Raw genomic sequence first — 17,396 nt, 5'->3', positions numbered from 1 at the left:
CATGTCAGCCTTAGGCCGGTTCCTATAGGGGATGGCTAAACCCTCAATTTGCCATGCCAGCTGGCCTGACAAACTGGCCGCGCCATTATGGGAGAAAAGGTAGACTCGACCGCTAGCGGTGTAGTCTCAACCGTTCGGTGGATTTGAAACCTCAAACGGCTCTTTCTCCACCGCTATAAAAAGGGCAAAAAATCACACCAAATTTTTTACACAGAAAATTTCTATCTATATATTTCTTTATCTTTCAAAATGGCAAAGTTTGAATCCCAACTTGACTTGGCTACCCAACTTGATTTTTCTGGAGTGGTGCTTGAATCCGCCCTTAGTAAGATATGTGAAGGTTATAAAGAAATTGGTAAAAACAAAAGAAGTCTACAAGTTTTGGATATTAACCAAATCAAACCTCCAACTAAGAAAAGACAAAGAAAAGCTCAAGGGAAGGAAAATTTGAAGGCAAAGAAGATAAACAAGGGAAACTCCGTTCATGAGCTCATTGATTGGAAGTTTGGTGAAATGAAGAAGATAAACAAGATGAAGAACATTGTCCCAAATTTTTACTTTTAAAGTCTTTATTGTAAGTTATGTCATTATCTAGATGAATGAAAGAGGCACTAATGTAAATTAAAATTCTAACATTTTAATGAAAAATGCACTAGTTTTATACTAATAATATCTTAAAATTAAAATTTGATACAAATGATAGTTGCAATGAAAGATGCATCATATTTGGGAAGTTACTCTAAACTGATCATATTTGGGAAACACCCTCAAGATAAGATAACAACCCTCAAATTGATTTTTTTTCCAACTCTGTTGCGCCATTCGAGCCGACACATTTGCTCCATATCAAATGCATTTTGGCCATTTTGTCGGTTTTGGTAGCCTTCAGCTAGTCCAGCATCCCACAACTTCACATCCTTGTATTATTCCGAAGCGATGACACAATCCGTCTGCATTTCGATTATTGAGGTTCAATGTTTCTTCTTGAAATCTTTGAAATATGCGACTCCATACAACCTCTTGATATTGATGTTATCCACCATCTGCCATATCTTGCATAACAAAAACATAGTGCCTACAAACGGATTCATCTTCAGATATGCTAATTTTGCGAGCTCGAACTCGAACTGACATATTGGATTTGTGGAGTGAAAGAATGGAGATTGAAGAAATGGTGCGAGTTGAAATGAAATTTGATATTGTATTTATAGACTGATGAAATGATGACCGTTGGATGAGATGATACGAGCGGTCTAGTCTAGACCACTGGCGGTGGACACTACACCTATCGGTGTTCGCTACACTGAGAGCTCGAGACTCGACTGCTCTGTTGAAACTTTACCTGGCCAGTTTGCTAGTTTGCCAGCTCCATAGTGGGTGCATAAATGGCAAACATGAATGTTTGCCACACCCATAGGAACTGGCCTTAAAACATGCCACGATTCCCACGGCAGCCCAAATAATAGGGTTCTAACAGAAGTGTGTGCCTACTGCCGAATTCAGACAGCTGGACCGGAAGAGTCTTGAGCAGCTGGGCTTTAGCACGGGTATGTACGAGTTCTACTCTAGGTTTTCCTATGTAAAGACTACTTTACCCATAGTAAAATACCTAATTTCATTATTATACCCCCATAAACCCTCACTTTAATTTTTTTTTTTAGTTTTCAGTTCTGTTATTCATCGTCACTACTGTCTCGTTTCTCGCTTGCACTTCGAACCCTAAATTTCATCAGCTGCAACAACCTTGGAGCACCATTTCTGCAAACTTTTGGAGCTGGTAAGCATGATATTCTATCTCCCAAAATTTATTTGGGTTTTCCGATTGATTTTTGGATTAGGGTTTTGATATGTAGAGAGTTTATATTCTCTTTTGAGCAACTGTTAATTCGCTGTTTAAGCTGAAATCTTTTTTTTTTGTTCTTTGTAGAAATAATATCCGTGGGTTCAAAATGATCTCGGCTATTTCTTGGGTTCCCAAGGGGATTGCAAGGGCTATTCCGGCTGAGGTTGAGCCACCTACAAAGGAGGAAATTGAAGAAATAATTAAAAGTGGTACCTTAGATAGAAGGTAAATTTATACGTTGCATATCACGTATTACTATTTTTTTAAGTATTCTTAGATTCAATTGGATGGTCAAGCTATTGCATTGTTTTGAATGTTGCATGGTTTTGTTATATAGCGACGACTCTGAAAATGAAGATAATGATGAAATGGATCTTGATGCTGCAAAACGAGCTGGTGATATTTCCCAGGCATTAGCTGCTGCCAAGGCACTTGATATGACACCTAAAACCACAACCTTTGGTACTAAAGATATGACCGATGCCCTTAAGGAGCTTAACATGGATAATTATGATGAAGAGGATGATGGTAACTTATTAACTTCCATGATTTATTTGTCTGTTCTCTTAACAGTGATTTCTATTGTTCTTATTGACAAGGATAACAGCTTCACCAGTAATATGTAAACTTCAAAGTTTGCAGGCAATCTGATTGTTGAAATGGATTTCATTTTTGAAAGTGTAACAGAAATATTTTTCTCTTCTTGGGTGAATGCAGGCATTGAAATATTTAGTACTGCTATTGGGGACAGGTACTATCCAAGTAACGAGATGGATCCATATCTGAAGAAGGATGTAAGCGTAGTGATATTTAATACTCGCCGTATCTTTTATAGAGAATTCGTATTGTGGTGATTCTAAAGTTTATTCTCTTGGCAGGATGAGGATGATGACGACGATGAAATTGAGGATATGACCATAAAAGCAACAGATGCAGTAATTATTTGTGCACGTACTGATGATGATATCAGCCAACTTCAGGCATGTAGTAGTGTGTCAATTGGAATTTCCCTCTAACCAAACTTAAGGATATTAACTTTCTACTCAGAACGGATTTAACATTTAGGTGGAAATGTTGGTGGATAACTCTCTACTTAGAGCGAGCTGATTTTAACATTTATGCGGAAATTTTGAAGCTTGAATGGTTTTCCAACACATAAATAGTGTTTGAGAGGCTTTGTTGGAGTTCTCGATACATCCATTTTTTCTGTCCTAGATTTCATCTGTATCGCTTTGTTTATGATTGCAGGTTTGTGTTTTTGAGGAGTTAGAAGATGGTGAATTTAACTTTTACTCTCATCATGATATCATCCTTCCAGCTTTTCCCCTCTGTACGGCTTGGCTTGATCTTGACGTTAAAAAAACTGGTGGAGATAAAGGTGAGTCAATTGATCACTTTCTAGTTTGAATTGCCAAAGGTTCTTAGTATTAGTTTTGAATAACTGTTCAATTAGTGAGGCTTTTAACCATCATGACCAGAATTTTATTAATAACTAATAACTCAGGGGCTTCCTTAATGAAAGTAAGGATTATTCAGTCTGCGTAATAACGAACATTATCTTTTGAATTGAGGTGCTGATTTTGTTTGATTCTCATTAACAATATTTATCTTTTCATCTTTAAATTGGCAGGAAACTTTGTAGCCGTCGGTACGATGGAGCCTGCTATTGAAATTTGGGATCTCGACCTGGTATGTAGAAAACGTATTTCTTCATGTTATTGGTCGATGCAACTCAACGGTTGGGGTGTATGCGTTAGTTTCTTCTTTTTATTGTTTGGAACTTGTTCCCTCTTAACTTCATGCAATTAAACCTTCTTTCCTACAGATTGATGAACTTCAGCCATGTCTTGTATTAGGTGGCGTTGCCAAGAAAAAACAGAAAGGGAAAAAGGTTGAGCACAATACTTGAGTCCTATGTCCCTTTTCAGTTTTCATTTCTTGGAAATTATATTGATTTTTTTCAAGTAATTTGCTACTTGTTCATTTTTGCTTTTCGCTGTATAGTAGAAAGCCAAATGATGGTGCATTGCCTTTATGAGCCTACTGATATCAAACAGCATGAAACTTAAGCTGTAACCAGGCCACAGAGTTAATGCTCGGTTCTTTATTCCTCTGTTTTTGTATAGGCGGTGGGTTGTGGGCTTGTCAGCCAGGTGAAGTTTTTTAAAAACATACAAACAATTGTGCTTGTCCATCTTTTACCAACTGCGCTTCCTTCATCATACCAACAAATCCTCCAACCATCCAGGACAATAGCAAATAACAGGAAGCTAAATTGATCTTCCAATTGTTTTTTTAAGATTTGCATAGTATCCATTTGATTTTATTTGATTACTGTACTGTCAAGGTTATACTTTGTCTTTAAATAGCAAATGGCTTATGTAATCAGTAAGTAGGACAACTGATCCAACGAGACATTGAAGCATCTGAATACTGAGTATAAGAACTTTTAGGTTTCCCAAGGATTGTAGATTGAAGGACTGTTGACCATGTCCTAAACTTCATAGAATGCTAAGTTGTTGATTTTGTATTGTTGTCTGTAGCACTCAGACAGTACACTTGGCACTGTCTCTATTTCGTCTTCAAATACTGGTAGTCTTAATGCAATATTGACCTTAATCGTGTGGTATTCAGGGAAGTTTATTTATCAATTCTGATGACTTGTGATGACTTTCTTTTGTTGCAGAAGGGGATCAATTATGAAGAGGGTAGTCATAAAGATTCTGTACTTGGCCTTGATTGGAACAAAAAGGAAAAGTAAGCTTCAGATTGTTGGTAAAGATAGTATTTAATGGTTCATTAATTACTGGTTTCACGAATGTTGCTTTTTGGCTTTTCTTGCACGTTTGAATGCAGGAAGTATCTTGCCAGTGCAAGTGCTGACAACTCTGTTAAGATTTGGGACATAGAAGCTGGGATATGTTTCGCCACAAGAAACGGCCACACAGACAAGGCATTACTCTGATTTATGCTCGTATTGGATCCTTATTGTGAGGAAGTGCTCGAATCATGCTATCATTAATTTAATAATCTCATTCTCGTATCCTCTTTTTCAGGTTCAAGCTGTTGCATGGAATCCGCACGCGCCAAATGCTCTTCTCAGTGGATCTTTTGATCACTCAGTTATTTTGGTAACTCTGATACCCATCACACTATTTTACTTTTGGATTTTAATTTAGAGGCATGAATAGATACCAACAGGGGTACTCAGACAAACCCTACCAAATGGCGGAAGGCCTAGAATATTTGGTTCATTACCAGAGGCAAAGACAAAGTGTTTTAAACATGGGATGGGATGACCCATTCTTGGTACAAGCGGGGGCATCTGAGTTTCTTAGTACGCGTGTCAGAATGCAATATCTATGTGTGTCTGTTACATACATCCAGGACGTACAGACATGGGTATGAGTGTTGGTGTCTGACACCACATAGCGCCCTAGAAATACTAAATACAGGGACACATGACTTAGGGTTAGGTTGATTTTATGTACATTCTTAGGAAACTAAAATGGCTACATCTCCTTCATCCTCCTATAAATTCAGGCTTTATAGAGCTAAGTCGCAACTATATTAAAGTCAAACGCTTTGCCATATCCATAAGTGTCCGACATGTGAATCAGTGTTGTTGTTGTTGCACATTTGGATGTCAAAAATATCGGTGCATATGTAGGCATCTTGGATTTTCTGTATCCTGTTTGTTCACTTAACTAATTTCTGTACCATAATATTTCTGATTGGTGTTTAGCTTCCGTTGGTTTTTGGTGTTTATAATTTGAACCACTTTGCCATGATGTCACTTCATGGCTTTCTACGACATGCAGGTGGACATGAGATATCCTTCACATCCGGGTTTCAAATCTGTAGTCACAGCAGATGTGGAGTGCTTAGCATGGGACCCACATGACGAGAACTCATTTTTGGTGAGTTTCCAGAATATTGGTTTATTCTCATAAGGTTGACATTTGCCAAAAGATGATCCCTTTGATCAATATCCTTTTGTGAATTGCCTTCTTTCAGGTCAGTCTCGAAGATGGTACTGTTCAAGGTTTTGATGTTCGTACTGCTTCAACTGAGGGTTGTAAGCCATCTTTCACCCTCCATGCTCATGATAAACCTGTTAGCTCGATTTCCTTTTGTCCAACTGCTCCTAAGGTATGCGTTCATTTCCTCCCAAATATGAGTAAATTGACGATTAATTTATATAAAGAGGATATATCTAATGTGCAATCATGTTGTCATACAGCTACTTGCAACGGGGTCCACAGATAAAATGGTAAAGTGACACCATTGCTCCTTCTGTAACATTTTTTTTCTTTTTTCCGTCTCTACTTATCTCATCAACTTGCCTCTCTTTATAATTTCAAGGTGAAACTATGGGATTTATCAAACAACCAGCCATCGTGTGTTGCAACCAAGAATCTTAAAGCTGTAAGCCTATAATTCTCTTTAATTTTGCTTGGGTTTTTGATGATTTGTTTATTTCGCAACTATGTGGAGGTGCAAATTAATGCTTTTGGTTTTATTCTCATCATAGCATACTGTATACTGGAATTCTAACAATATATTCTACTTGTATTTTGTGTTACTAGGGAGCCGTTTTTTCTACGTCTTTCTCCGAAGACTGTCCTTTCTTACTAGCCATAGGAGGCTCCAAAGGAGACTTGCAAGTGAGTTTTGTGACCATACGACTGCCCCCATTCTTTCAAACCTTTTGTTGTTTGTAAATTCTCTAAATATTTTCAAATATGTATGTATTTGGCAGGTGTGGGACACATTGACTGAAACAGGAGTTGCTCGAAGGTTCGGCAAATACAGCAATAGGAAACCTCCCGCACCACGGGAGGAGGGTGCAGATCAGGAAATAGAAGAGGAAGATGACGAGGGTTTAAGCAGTGATTAATGTGTTTGGTGGAAATTATTGCTAGTAAATTAACTCTCAACCACAGAGAAGCGAAAGGAGATGCATGCAGATAAAAAACATGAAGTTTTTTCTACTGATGCTTTCTACTCGAGCTGAGCACATACTGATATATGTGACATGGGCTCCCATGTAAACCCAGTAGAAATCTGTTTCTCTTCTATAGCTACTACAGGTTGTGCAGTTTTTTCCTTTTTGAGAAGTGTATCCTAGTATTTAGGAAGGGGGATAAGAGTTGGGGAATAGAGGAGAAAACTGTCAGGAAGTAATGTCGTGTTTTAGTATTTTTTGACGAGTGAAATATGAAAACCATGGTGAGTTGCCTTATACTTGTTTGTTTGTATTCTGCAAAACAGAAATCACTTGTTATCAGGCATTTTGATGTGGTTGATTCAAGGTTTCAACAATCATAGACCCATATAAGCAATTATAGCAAGGGTCGAGCTTATCATAATACTTGCCATTCATCACCGTTGTATGGTTTTTGTTTCTCTATCTTCACTTCTTTTTACCGTTCCCAAATTTACGTTTAACTTCACAACTATTTGGAGTTTCTATTCACTCGTGACATACATACAGGTAAAAACTGCCACGGGAACACAAATTTTTGATTCGAAGATGGACCAAAGAGGATCAGAATGGATCCCAAAAAAATGTGACGCAGACGTGCTTCTCAAACTCATCTGTAGTCCGGGCTCCAGAAAAATTACACAACTAGTGTTTGTTTGAGATGAATCATTCGTCTATTCATCTCATGATATGAAAACAAAAGATGCTACCATATGAATCTGTGTCACTGTCCTCTCTTTCTTTCTCTCATCAAAACCATACTTTTCTTGTCTACTCGAAATTTTGTTGTTGTTACAATTTTAAGCGGTTTTTCTCTCCGCTGCGGTTTCCAAGATTCAGAGCAAAGATGACGACAAATATAAGAGGGGGACAACTCTAATCTGATGGACCATGCATTGACACGTTTATGATTAGAATTTGGAACTATTCTTTCTTATCTGTCTCCCTTAGTTATAAAGGTTCCCTTTCCAAACATGCACTGACAAAATTACACGGCAATCAAATCACAATTCATAGAGTACATAACGTTAATTTTATAGAGCAGGCAGAGCGTAGCAAAACTAAGAAAATAAAGAGAAGAACGGCAAATCTCATGCAAAAATAATTTAGTTTTACAGTTCCATTTTACAGTCTCGCCAGCTATCATTGAATAGTGAAAATACGTCATGAGTAGGTGATGGGCCTCATGTTTTTCTTATAAGCTGAATGCAGAAGTAGACTGTACCAGTATGCATGACAGCATCTTGCAGGGACAAAATTATTTCTATCCCCAAGTTTCAAAGGCGTACAGGTCGCAGCATCTCCATATTTTATGTTCTATTCAAAATTTCTAGACACTTTAATTAAAGAACTAAGCTCAAAATTGTGAACCTAAAAGTGCTACTACTATTTTACTAATAATTTCTTTAAAAATTTTCTTTGTTGTGAATCTACGAAGTGCACGGTGAATGCATATCTGTATGCTTCAGAAAAAAAGAAGAATGCGTACCTGCGAGAGTGTAGTTATTTTTTTTTGTCAAATAAGTGTATAGGCTTCCGATTCAAAATCAATTGGCAATAAGTGGAGTAGCTCCTCCACATCTTATACGGACCGTTGTATGGTTGCCTTGCCTTTTTAGATCTTACTGGGTCTCACGTCTCATACAGGGCTTGGCTGTGATAACATATTAGAATACGAGCATCCAACTCACAACCAATTGACAATGAGTGGAAAGGCTCTTAGAGATTATAACGTGGATAATAAATCGGGTGACGCGGAGTAAAGGCGCGGTCAACTGACTCGACGCAAATAACCTGCTCTGATACCATATTAAAATACGAGTATCCAACTAAAAAATCAATTGGCAATGAGTGAAAAGGCCCTTAGAAATTATAAATCGCAGGATCTTAAATTGCCGAAGGGACTAATAATCTCAACATTTTTTTCTTCTCACACGGGGAGTATCTCAGTACGGAAAGATTAAGATTTTTCACTGAGTGAAATCCCAAGGATACAGATCTCAAGTGTCTGGATGTACGTGCAGCTGGTTGATAGTCAAAATGCAGTATATTAAGTTGATCAGATCAATGATCATTCATGAGCAGCAGCCATCATCATCTGTACTAAGTTTGTTGCTTACTTTGAGGTCCACATGTATGCGGACCACAATTTTGCTTTTGCCATGACTAGGCCTAGGTCCCCCTGCCCCCTCATGTAAGGTGGAATTTTCATTTTTAACGTACATGGTAGGGAATGTTACGGGTAGGGCTGAACATGGTGTCGGTTAACCGTTGGAAACCGACCGAACCAGACCAATAAGCAAGAAACCGAACCAAACCATTTAGATTTGGATTGGTTTGGTAAAAAAAGTTGAAAAACCGACATTACTGGTTTGGTTTTGGTTTGACTTGAAAATCGGACCAAAAACCATGGGGGAACCGATTAATTTTTAAACTTAGTTTCTACCGTCGAATTTAAAAGTATTAGATTCTACCCATTGATTTAGAGGATAAATAGAAACCCTAAATCTAATATTTCATTATGATACTCTCCCTCTTTCTCTTTCTCCTTCTCTCAGCCGCCTCCCTTCTCCACCCCCAACTACAGCTGCTGCTACTCGACTTTTTTCTTTCCGTCTTCCTTCTTTTTTATTTGTCAATAACTAAATTAAGATATATTATATATCTTCTTTTGATCTCTAGAATTAGAGTAAGCTTTAACTATTTTTGATTTTTTTTTTATCTGTATATTTGTGTAAACCAATACTATCCGAAACTACGATTTTTTTATCTGTAAATTTGTGTATTTTATTTTTGGTTTGACATAATTATTGATTAACCAAAAACCACTGGGACAAACCGAAACCAATTGAAACCATTTGGAAACCGAACCAATGGTTAATGGATTGGTTTGGTTTAGATTTTTAGAAACCAATAGTATTGGTTTCGGTTTTGGTTTGGCTAGAAACCGAACCAAAACCGACCATGAACAGCCCTAGTTACGGGAGGAACACACCCTTAAGCTAAGGGTACCGTTTTAACGAAACAGGGCCAATAACAGCAACAGCTGAATGGTGTTGCTATACGATTTTCGACGAATCTATCATTTCAAATTAGAGATGGATTTTGATTGTTACCTATGAGAGTGACTCTAGCCAAACGGCTGTTAGTGTTTAGCATTTGACTCCAGTTAAACGATCTTGTTATTAGGATGAGAAAATTCATATGAATTGAGAAATAAGCACAAAGAACAATATTTAAATGATTTTTTTACACCATAATTCTTGCTCTTGTTAGAGCAACTGCAGTGGTGCGAGTATAACCAAAGACCAAAGAGGGAAAAAAAGATCAAATTTTGGGTTTAGTATGGTGTGTGACGTTACGGTGGAAAGATTAAATTTGGTCAGACGTACATTATACGTTCGCCTGGTGTGGGGCGTAGACTATACCAACGCCTGATTGGGACGTGCACTAAAAAAAAAATAAAAAAAATGAAAGAAGTGGGGCGGAGGTATAATGCCCGCCCCACTAAAATGATTTTAGAAACAAAGAATGGGGCGGGGGTATAATGTCCGCCCCATACAAAATAATTAAAAAACAAAAAAATGGGGCGTAGACTTTACGTACGTCCCATGTGAAGCGTAAACTATACCAACGCCTGGTGTGGGGCGTAGACTATACCAACGCCTGATGTGGGACATGCACTATATGTCCGCCTGGTGGTGGGGCGTGAAGTATATCAACGCTCGACTATATCTGGGTTTAGTCTTGGTCCCAGACCAAATATACTCTGGATTTTAGTCGTTGATCAAAATTTGATCGATAGTACGTTCCACTACGTCTGTTCAAAAGACCAAATATTTGGGTTTACTCTCCCACTGTGGACGCTCTTAAATCCGTAGAAACTACAAACCCAATTATGTACTGCCGACTGCCGACCTGCCAAGCTGCATTTCCATTTTAATTAAACAACTTCTCTAGTCGAACAAGGACTTTTTCTCGTATCTACCAACAAATTAACATGCAAGATACACTAGCAGCTAACCAACAATAGCTTAAATCAAACATATTGAAAAAAAGAATTAGAACACAAAACAGAAGAATCAAGTCAAAGTAGTTGTTTTAAGTTGGTGCATGCATGCATGAAACTATTTTGGTTCCAGATGAATTATCTGTCATCCTATAATCCTTCCAACTAGAAATTATATACATATACAAATAAAATGCACCTTAAGTCAATTAGCCTCGAGCATTCTACAAATGATTAGCATAGGATTTTGGGATAATTTGCTTTTGCCATCTCGATTAGTGGGTTGTTATGCACAACAAATCTAGTTTGCCTACGCTAACTAAGCTAGTTCATATATAAATCAAAATATCGTTTCACTTTCTCTTTCAAAACAACAGTGTGACCCTAGTTAGCAATTCGGGATTCGGCAAACGTACGGGACGGTAAACGTACGAGTATTATACGGTTTTGTAAAATCCATATTCGGTCCAAAATTCGGTCAACGGGACGTGATTCGTCAGTAATTCGGAACGACATACGTACGTGTATAATTCGATTTATAAATGTGAGTTCGGCTCTGAAAATTCGGTATCTATATATAACAAATAATTTGTATTTATTAGGTCATAGACCAATTTTATGCATATGTGTGAGTTATTTAAAGAAAAAACAAACTTAATATGATGATATTAATAATATATACAACATTAGTTATCCAAGAGGACGTTGTATGGTGGTTTAGATGCTTGGTTAGTGAGTTTGAGATCTCTCTCACCTTCACCTTCAAATCTCTTCAGTCGTTTTTCTTTCAAAAAAATTACAACACCTGTAATATTCGGTCGTGTATGCTCGGGAGGCAGTAAAGCAAAAAAGTGGAGTCTTTGAAGTTTGAAAAGTAAAAGCTAAAGAATTTATGTCGAATTAAGCGGCCGTATCATTCGGGATACGTAAAATTCGTGAACGGTTCGCGAATAATCCGGGAGTGCCACATAATACGCGACTTGGGTTCGGAGTTGCAAACGTACGCGAATAAGACGGTAAAATTCGTGAAACGAAAAAATTCGCGAATGATTCGCGAATCATTCGCGAACTTACTAACTAGGAGTGTGACTACTGTTAGGTACATACAAGTCATTTTCTAAGTTAAATCTTGGTTTCATTCTTGTCGACATACCGAATAATAATGAATCTTTTATGCGCCGAAAAAACAAAATATGAAAACTCCCGCGTAAATAGTGGTATAAAACTACAAATCATTAATCTAAAGTAGAAATCATTTCACAACTAATTAGAATAACTTTTGATAATTAAACCGTGGGTACATTATTGACATGATTCATGTAATTTAGGTGACAGTGATCTCCAATAGTACTTACAAAGGGTAAGTAGTAGAATTTGGGAAAGTTAAGCATATAGGCTTTTCAATTGATTGAACATTTTGTGGATTCAAGGTAGCTGTAAAATGTGTACCTAATTAAGACTAATGAAGGCCAAATTCATGGAACTAATCATAATCCTTTACTGGCAAATTAGGACCAGCTAATCTACTCCTAGATAATTTTATATTAAGTAGTTCCCTAGGTTCATACGTGTTTAATTAACTTAATCTCCTCTAATTTCAATGGTACTACTATTTTAACAGTTTCTTGAACAGTTTACGACACTTGACACAGCAGATGCTTAGCCCGCCTTAGTTTACTATCCCTCATTTCATTTGCAAGAGGTTATGGCAACTCAGTCACCATATACTCATATTGAAGATGTCGGGGATGCTGAAGTTCTTTGTTTTTGAAGCAAGACGATGAAGTTAGACGAAAAGAATCAATCAAACAAACTTTTTTTTTTTTTTTTTTGAAGAAAGTTTAAAATTATCATCATAGTTTACCTATTTGATCGAGAATATGACCTGTTAAAAGGCGAAATGATGATAACAAAAGAGAGAGTAGGACTGTAGGAGACTATGTGGGAGATTCTGAGAGACCCACCACCACGGCTAGTCAGGGTTAATAAACAGGCAGAAAAAAGTTGGAAGTAATTATTTATTTTATGAACAATTGACATGGATAGATTCTGGACTCATGGGGTGTTGAACTGATACATTACTCTCAGTCATCGTCTTTGTATCGCAGTAAAGGCGTGTCAAGATTTCAAAAGCATTAGCTAGGGGGTCCATATTATCACATTCCCTTATATGCAAATCTTGAATCAGACCATTAAAGTTGGTATCAGAATCCGATGACTGACCGAGGGATATCTATACACTACTACGTTAAAAGCTGTGTCCGGGGTGGATCTATACAGGGGAAAATGCTGTATGCTTCAAATGAGTAGTAAATAGCCTGTTTGCTGAGTTTGGATTATGGTTCAGGAGGAAGGGACTAGATTATTCAAGATGATGAAGCATGAAAAGTGCTTGAAAATGATATTGTAACTTGTATTCAACTTGTAGCAAGAATAATTAACCCTTGAGTTCACCTGCCAGTAAAGGATATGCAACCTTGACAGTAATTCACAGAGATAACACATGTAGCATTGCTGTATTTGATGTTCATCTATAATTTTCATCAAAATGGTTGATGGGAATCTTATCATTATTTTCAGAAAGATACAAGTGATGATGATATTAATTGACCAAAAAACAAATGGCAGCTACATGGAATTTCAGGTCCAGTATCTAAGGCGCCTGTATATGTTAGACAATGATTTGGTTGTTACACTAGACTGAGCGTCTGAGTCGACGGAAATTGTCTACAGGTAGAACGGTATAATCCGATACTCTATATGCATCACGACTCACGGGTGCAAATTTGGATTGTCAACAAACATATACACAGACACATCCTAGACTCCGAGTAACATACGAGTATGGATTGCAATATAGCACTGTTCCATCATCTGTCTAACTGCATTCCCATCATTCATTTACCATGCAAGAGACATTTTGAGCCAGGTAACTTGTGTCCTGAGCTGAATAGCATAATTGATGAGCTGTGTGATTTCGACAATAACGACCCTAATAGCTAGTCTGTGCTGCTATGGGTTATGTGATGCAAATTGTAATGTATTTGGCAGAAGAGACAGGCCTATAGCTAATTGAACATTGCGGTTTTGGAATGTAGTATCTGTTACCTACCACTCAGTGTTCAGACCATACAGATTCATTCATATAAATTAATGTACACGTATATGTATGTATACCACCACTCTTAGAATTTATCTATTTTCTGATTGCTAGCTCTCTCCAAAATGATATATGCGATGACAAAACTGATTTTGTTTCTGCCATGAACATGGAAAAAACACTTGACCTTTCATGGATTGAATGGTGAGAGATTTTTACTGAAACCTACTATATATATCTACACGAAGACAAAATGTGATGGTCCCGAGCTATATGGTGTATCTTAGTCCGATTATTACTACTGCCAAGTCTGCTATCGACTCGGGTTTCTAATTTCCATCCTCAATGTTTTTAACATCTTGTAATCAAAATTAGTGTAGTTCATCTCTCATAGTATACATCCTCCTTAATTTTTGTTTCAATAATTCACAGCCAAAGATTTAGATGCACAGAAATAAAGGTTGACATGGTACGGCTTATTCATTGATTCATATAATTAGAGCCTCGTACGTCTCCTTGTCTGGCATTTTGTTGATGACAGATCGAGCATTGGCCAAAATTTCTACGGAGTAGATGTCAAAGCTCTGGCAATGGTTACCATGCTGGGGAAGGTAAAGCAAACATGTGACATATAAGCATTTCACTGCAAAATACCACATTTATAACCACTTAATTGTCGATCTTGTTGTCTGAGGAGACCCTCAAACTAGGAAAGCAAATGAGAGGTCATTGAGTAAGCGAAGCACCACTTCATGTGAAATGACTTTCAAACCGGATAAGACTGTTCTGCAATGGTGCTGCACGAGGTCGCCGGACCCTTAGGATAGGGGGTGTAGGTGCGGTTATTGGAGATAACCTGGGTTTTATTCTCGTAGCCATTCCTGCTCCCATTGAAAATACAACAGCCTTATTTCAGTCCTCAATAACTGGGAAGCTATTTTTCACTAATTTTTTAATTTTCCTTTTCTCTCAAGACAGTTTCTATGGAATGGACAAATCATGGATTTGTTCATCTTGCTGTCAATATGGACTCAATAAGCATGAAAAATGAGTGGCCAAAGTCAAATCAAAAAATTTGTTGGTTTGTTGAGTCCGGACCAATATTAACCGCGCGTTTCATCTGGAACCCCACGAAGGAAACAAACCCGCTGGCGGATAAAAAAACTCGCTGGCGGGTGAAAGCAAACAATGCGGTTTTATTTGTCCCGCCAACGGGTAAACAACATCCGCCAATACCTTTGAACGACTGGAAAATCTGTTCATCCAATTGCTAGAATTTTGAGTTCTATTTTTTTGAATTTTGAGTTCTATAATACTCATCATTTCAACTCCAAATTCACACGTTCTTCACCTCTAGTCTCTTTACTCTTCTTTGAGCTTAAATAATTCTTCAATTCAACAAATTTGTCGAAAGATGTCTCCGTCCTTGTTAGTTCAACGAGATCCGTATACTGCAGAAGAAGATGAAGCTATTTGCAGAAAGTATGTTTTTTTTTATTAACTCAGCTTGCTTCAACACACTATCCATGGGTGAATTTCTGGGCGGTTATTCACGAGAGGTTCTGCAACAACACCTGTAACCCGAGTCTATCGTTTTCATTCGATTAAGAAAGAAGTAAGTGAATTTGTAGCTTTTAACCATGCAAGTCGATTTAGACTCAGGGGTGAAACGGATCACGAGTTGGTAACAAGATCAAAAGAGGAATGTCGAAGATGGAGAAATATGGTTTTTCGTTTCAGAAATTGTTTTGAAATCCTTAAGGTGTTGAACAATTTCAACCCCTTGTTTTTAGTTGTTGTTCCACCTAGTACTTCTCATCAGTGAAGTTAATGTAACGCTTAATTTTACTCATATGTAATTTGATTTAAACAAACAATCGTACTTTAATTGATTAAAACTAGAATTACAAAGATAGTAGAATCAAAAATTACAATTTATCTAACGTCTTCCATTATTATCTTCAGAGCCTGGAGTCGTCCATTCTCCAAGACCCGAAATTTTCCCACCTGCCAACATATTTGCAAAATTTGTATAAGGGGAAAGAGATGGTTGAACACCACTAGGCGATTGGAAAATACTCGGTGCTCCGAACGGATAAGCGGCTTGTTGTTGTTGTGGTGGTGCAACAGTGTATTAAGAATCATTTGGGTTCAAGGGTGAGAATGATGATGAAATGCGCCTAGCATCTGGGTGATATAATTGAGGTTGGGAAATAGGCACAATTTTTGGTGAAGGACTGTGCGGTACCTGTGTATCCCCCACCACTGAATCATTCTCGTTCCATGATCTGTTTCTCCTGGAAAAACTAGAAGACTGTGAACGCCCCTCAGGATTTACGGATGGACTCAACCCAAACATTGTGTCCGTTTGCCATTTCCTACGCGCACTCAAGTCAAGTTTTGTCTTAAACTTTTCATTAGAAACATCCACATTGTGGTAAAGATAATCACGTTCCATAGCTTGAGAAACAATGGGGATCGTGGTTGGCTCACCTTGTGAAGTAATACTTTGTATCTCCCAATGGATTTCAGGCAAATTTGACGAAGATGATGAAGAACTTGCACCCGTGGCGGGGTAAGTCACAAAGCATGGATCTTCCGGAGGCGGATGTCTAGGAACGATGTTTGTATCATGACCCAGGTGTGATAACCCTGGGAAATCAAACCCCTAGACGTGCATGCTGTTTGTACCAGTATGTTGTTTGTACATACTGCGCTTCACTATATTCACCTGTGTGTTTAGTTCACACCTCACCCACAACGTCATTCTCTCCTGATCAAAATCTGATGTGACGGTTTGCATATGTGGTGGAGGGTTAATTGCAATTGCATAAATCCCACGTAACTGGTACGTCAGTCTTTCTCCCAGGTACCAAACCTCTCTATCCATTTCTGGAGTGTAAAAAACAACTCTATGGAGAGAATAATCAAGAATACATTGTACATCTTCACGATTATACTCAAGAAAAACAATGTAAGGGTGAACAACAACATTATTTTGGCTCCGAGTCATTTGTTGATACCTATGAATAAATTGGAAACAAAGCCGTCGTTATCAGTGTCCTTCGCCCAGTTGCTCGTATAGTACATGTCCATAATTGGAAGTCTACGGGTATTGTCTTTAACAATTGGTTTACCAACACGAAAGTAGGTATACCACTGCAAAATACTCCATAATTAATTTAGTATTTTGACTTAATTTACATTTGTAATAAAATTATTTAAGATGCCCCGGAAACCAGTGAAGTTAGGTATACCCGTTGACGCTTGATCAAGCCCACAATACATTTCTCCTAAAATTGCAGACCCCCAATTATAATGTGGTGCTTTTTGAAGATCTTCTAACGCTTCAACCCAACTAATATGAGCAACAATAGTTGAGTTTGGAGAGAACGTCTGACCCATTGACCATAAAATAAACACCCTTTCGAGTTCTGGATAGTTAAATGTATTTATT

At 37.7% G+C, this 17,396-nt stretch overlaps 1 protein-coding gene across 1 annotated transcript; it reads left to right on the top strand.

The window, feature by feature from the left end:
- The first annotated feature begins 1,669 nt into the window (after positions 1-1,669).
- Positions 1,670-7,228, top strand: LOC113333184 (uncharacterized WD repeat-containing protein C17D11.16-like). Its single transcript, XM_026579697.1, has 17 exons — positions 1,670-1,777; positions 1,928-2,068; positions 2,181-2,371; positions 2,561-2,637; positions 2,722-2,823; positions 3,092-3,221; positions 3,474-3,532; positions 3,669-3,734; positions 4,530-4,600; positions 4,700-4,796; positions 4,900-4,974; positions 5,665-5,763; positions 5,861-5,995; positions 6,087-6,116; positions 6,209-6,271; positions 6,433-6,510; positions 6,606-7,228. The coding sequence occupies exons 2-17, from the start codon at positions 1,950-1,952 to the stop codon at positions 6,741-6,743; spliced, it is 1,530 nt and encodes a 509-aa protein (XP_026435482.1). The 5' UTR covers positions 1,670-1,777; positions 1,928-1,949; the 3' UTR covers positions 6,744-7,228.
- The last annotated feature ends 10,168 nt before the right edge of the window (positions 7,229-17,396 follow it).

The sequence above is a fragment of the Papaver somniferum genome, unplaced genomic scaffold (genome assembly GCF_003573695.1).
Source record: "Papaver somniferum cultivar HN1 unplaced genomic scaffold, ASM357369v1 unplaced-scaffold_132, whole genome shotgun sequence".
Lineage (NCBI taxonomy): Eukaryota > Viridiplantae > Streptophyta > Magnoliopsida > Ranunculales > Papaveraceae > Papaver > Papaver somniferum.
The sequence above is the reverse complement of the archived record's forward strand: the minus strand, read 5'-3'. Positions and strand labels throughout refer to the sequence as shown.

Bases quoted from the DNA above. Each gene is read 5' to 3' on its own strand.
- LOC113333184 (XM_026579697.1), top strand. From the start codon at position 1,950: ATGATCTCGGCTATTTCTTGGGTTCCCAAGGGGATTGCAAGGGCTATT. The intron at 2,824-3,091 runs GCATGTAGTAGT...TTATGATTGCAG, and splicing joins ATGATATCAGCCAACTTCAG to GTTTGTGTTTTTGAGGAGTT. The intron at 3,533-3,668 runs GTATGTAGAAAA...TCTTTCCTACAG, and splicing joins AAATTTGGGATCTCGACCTG to ATTGATGAACTTCAGCCATG.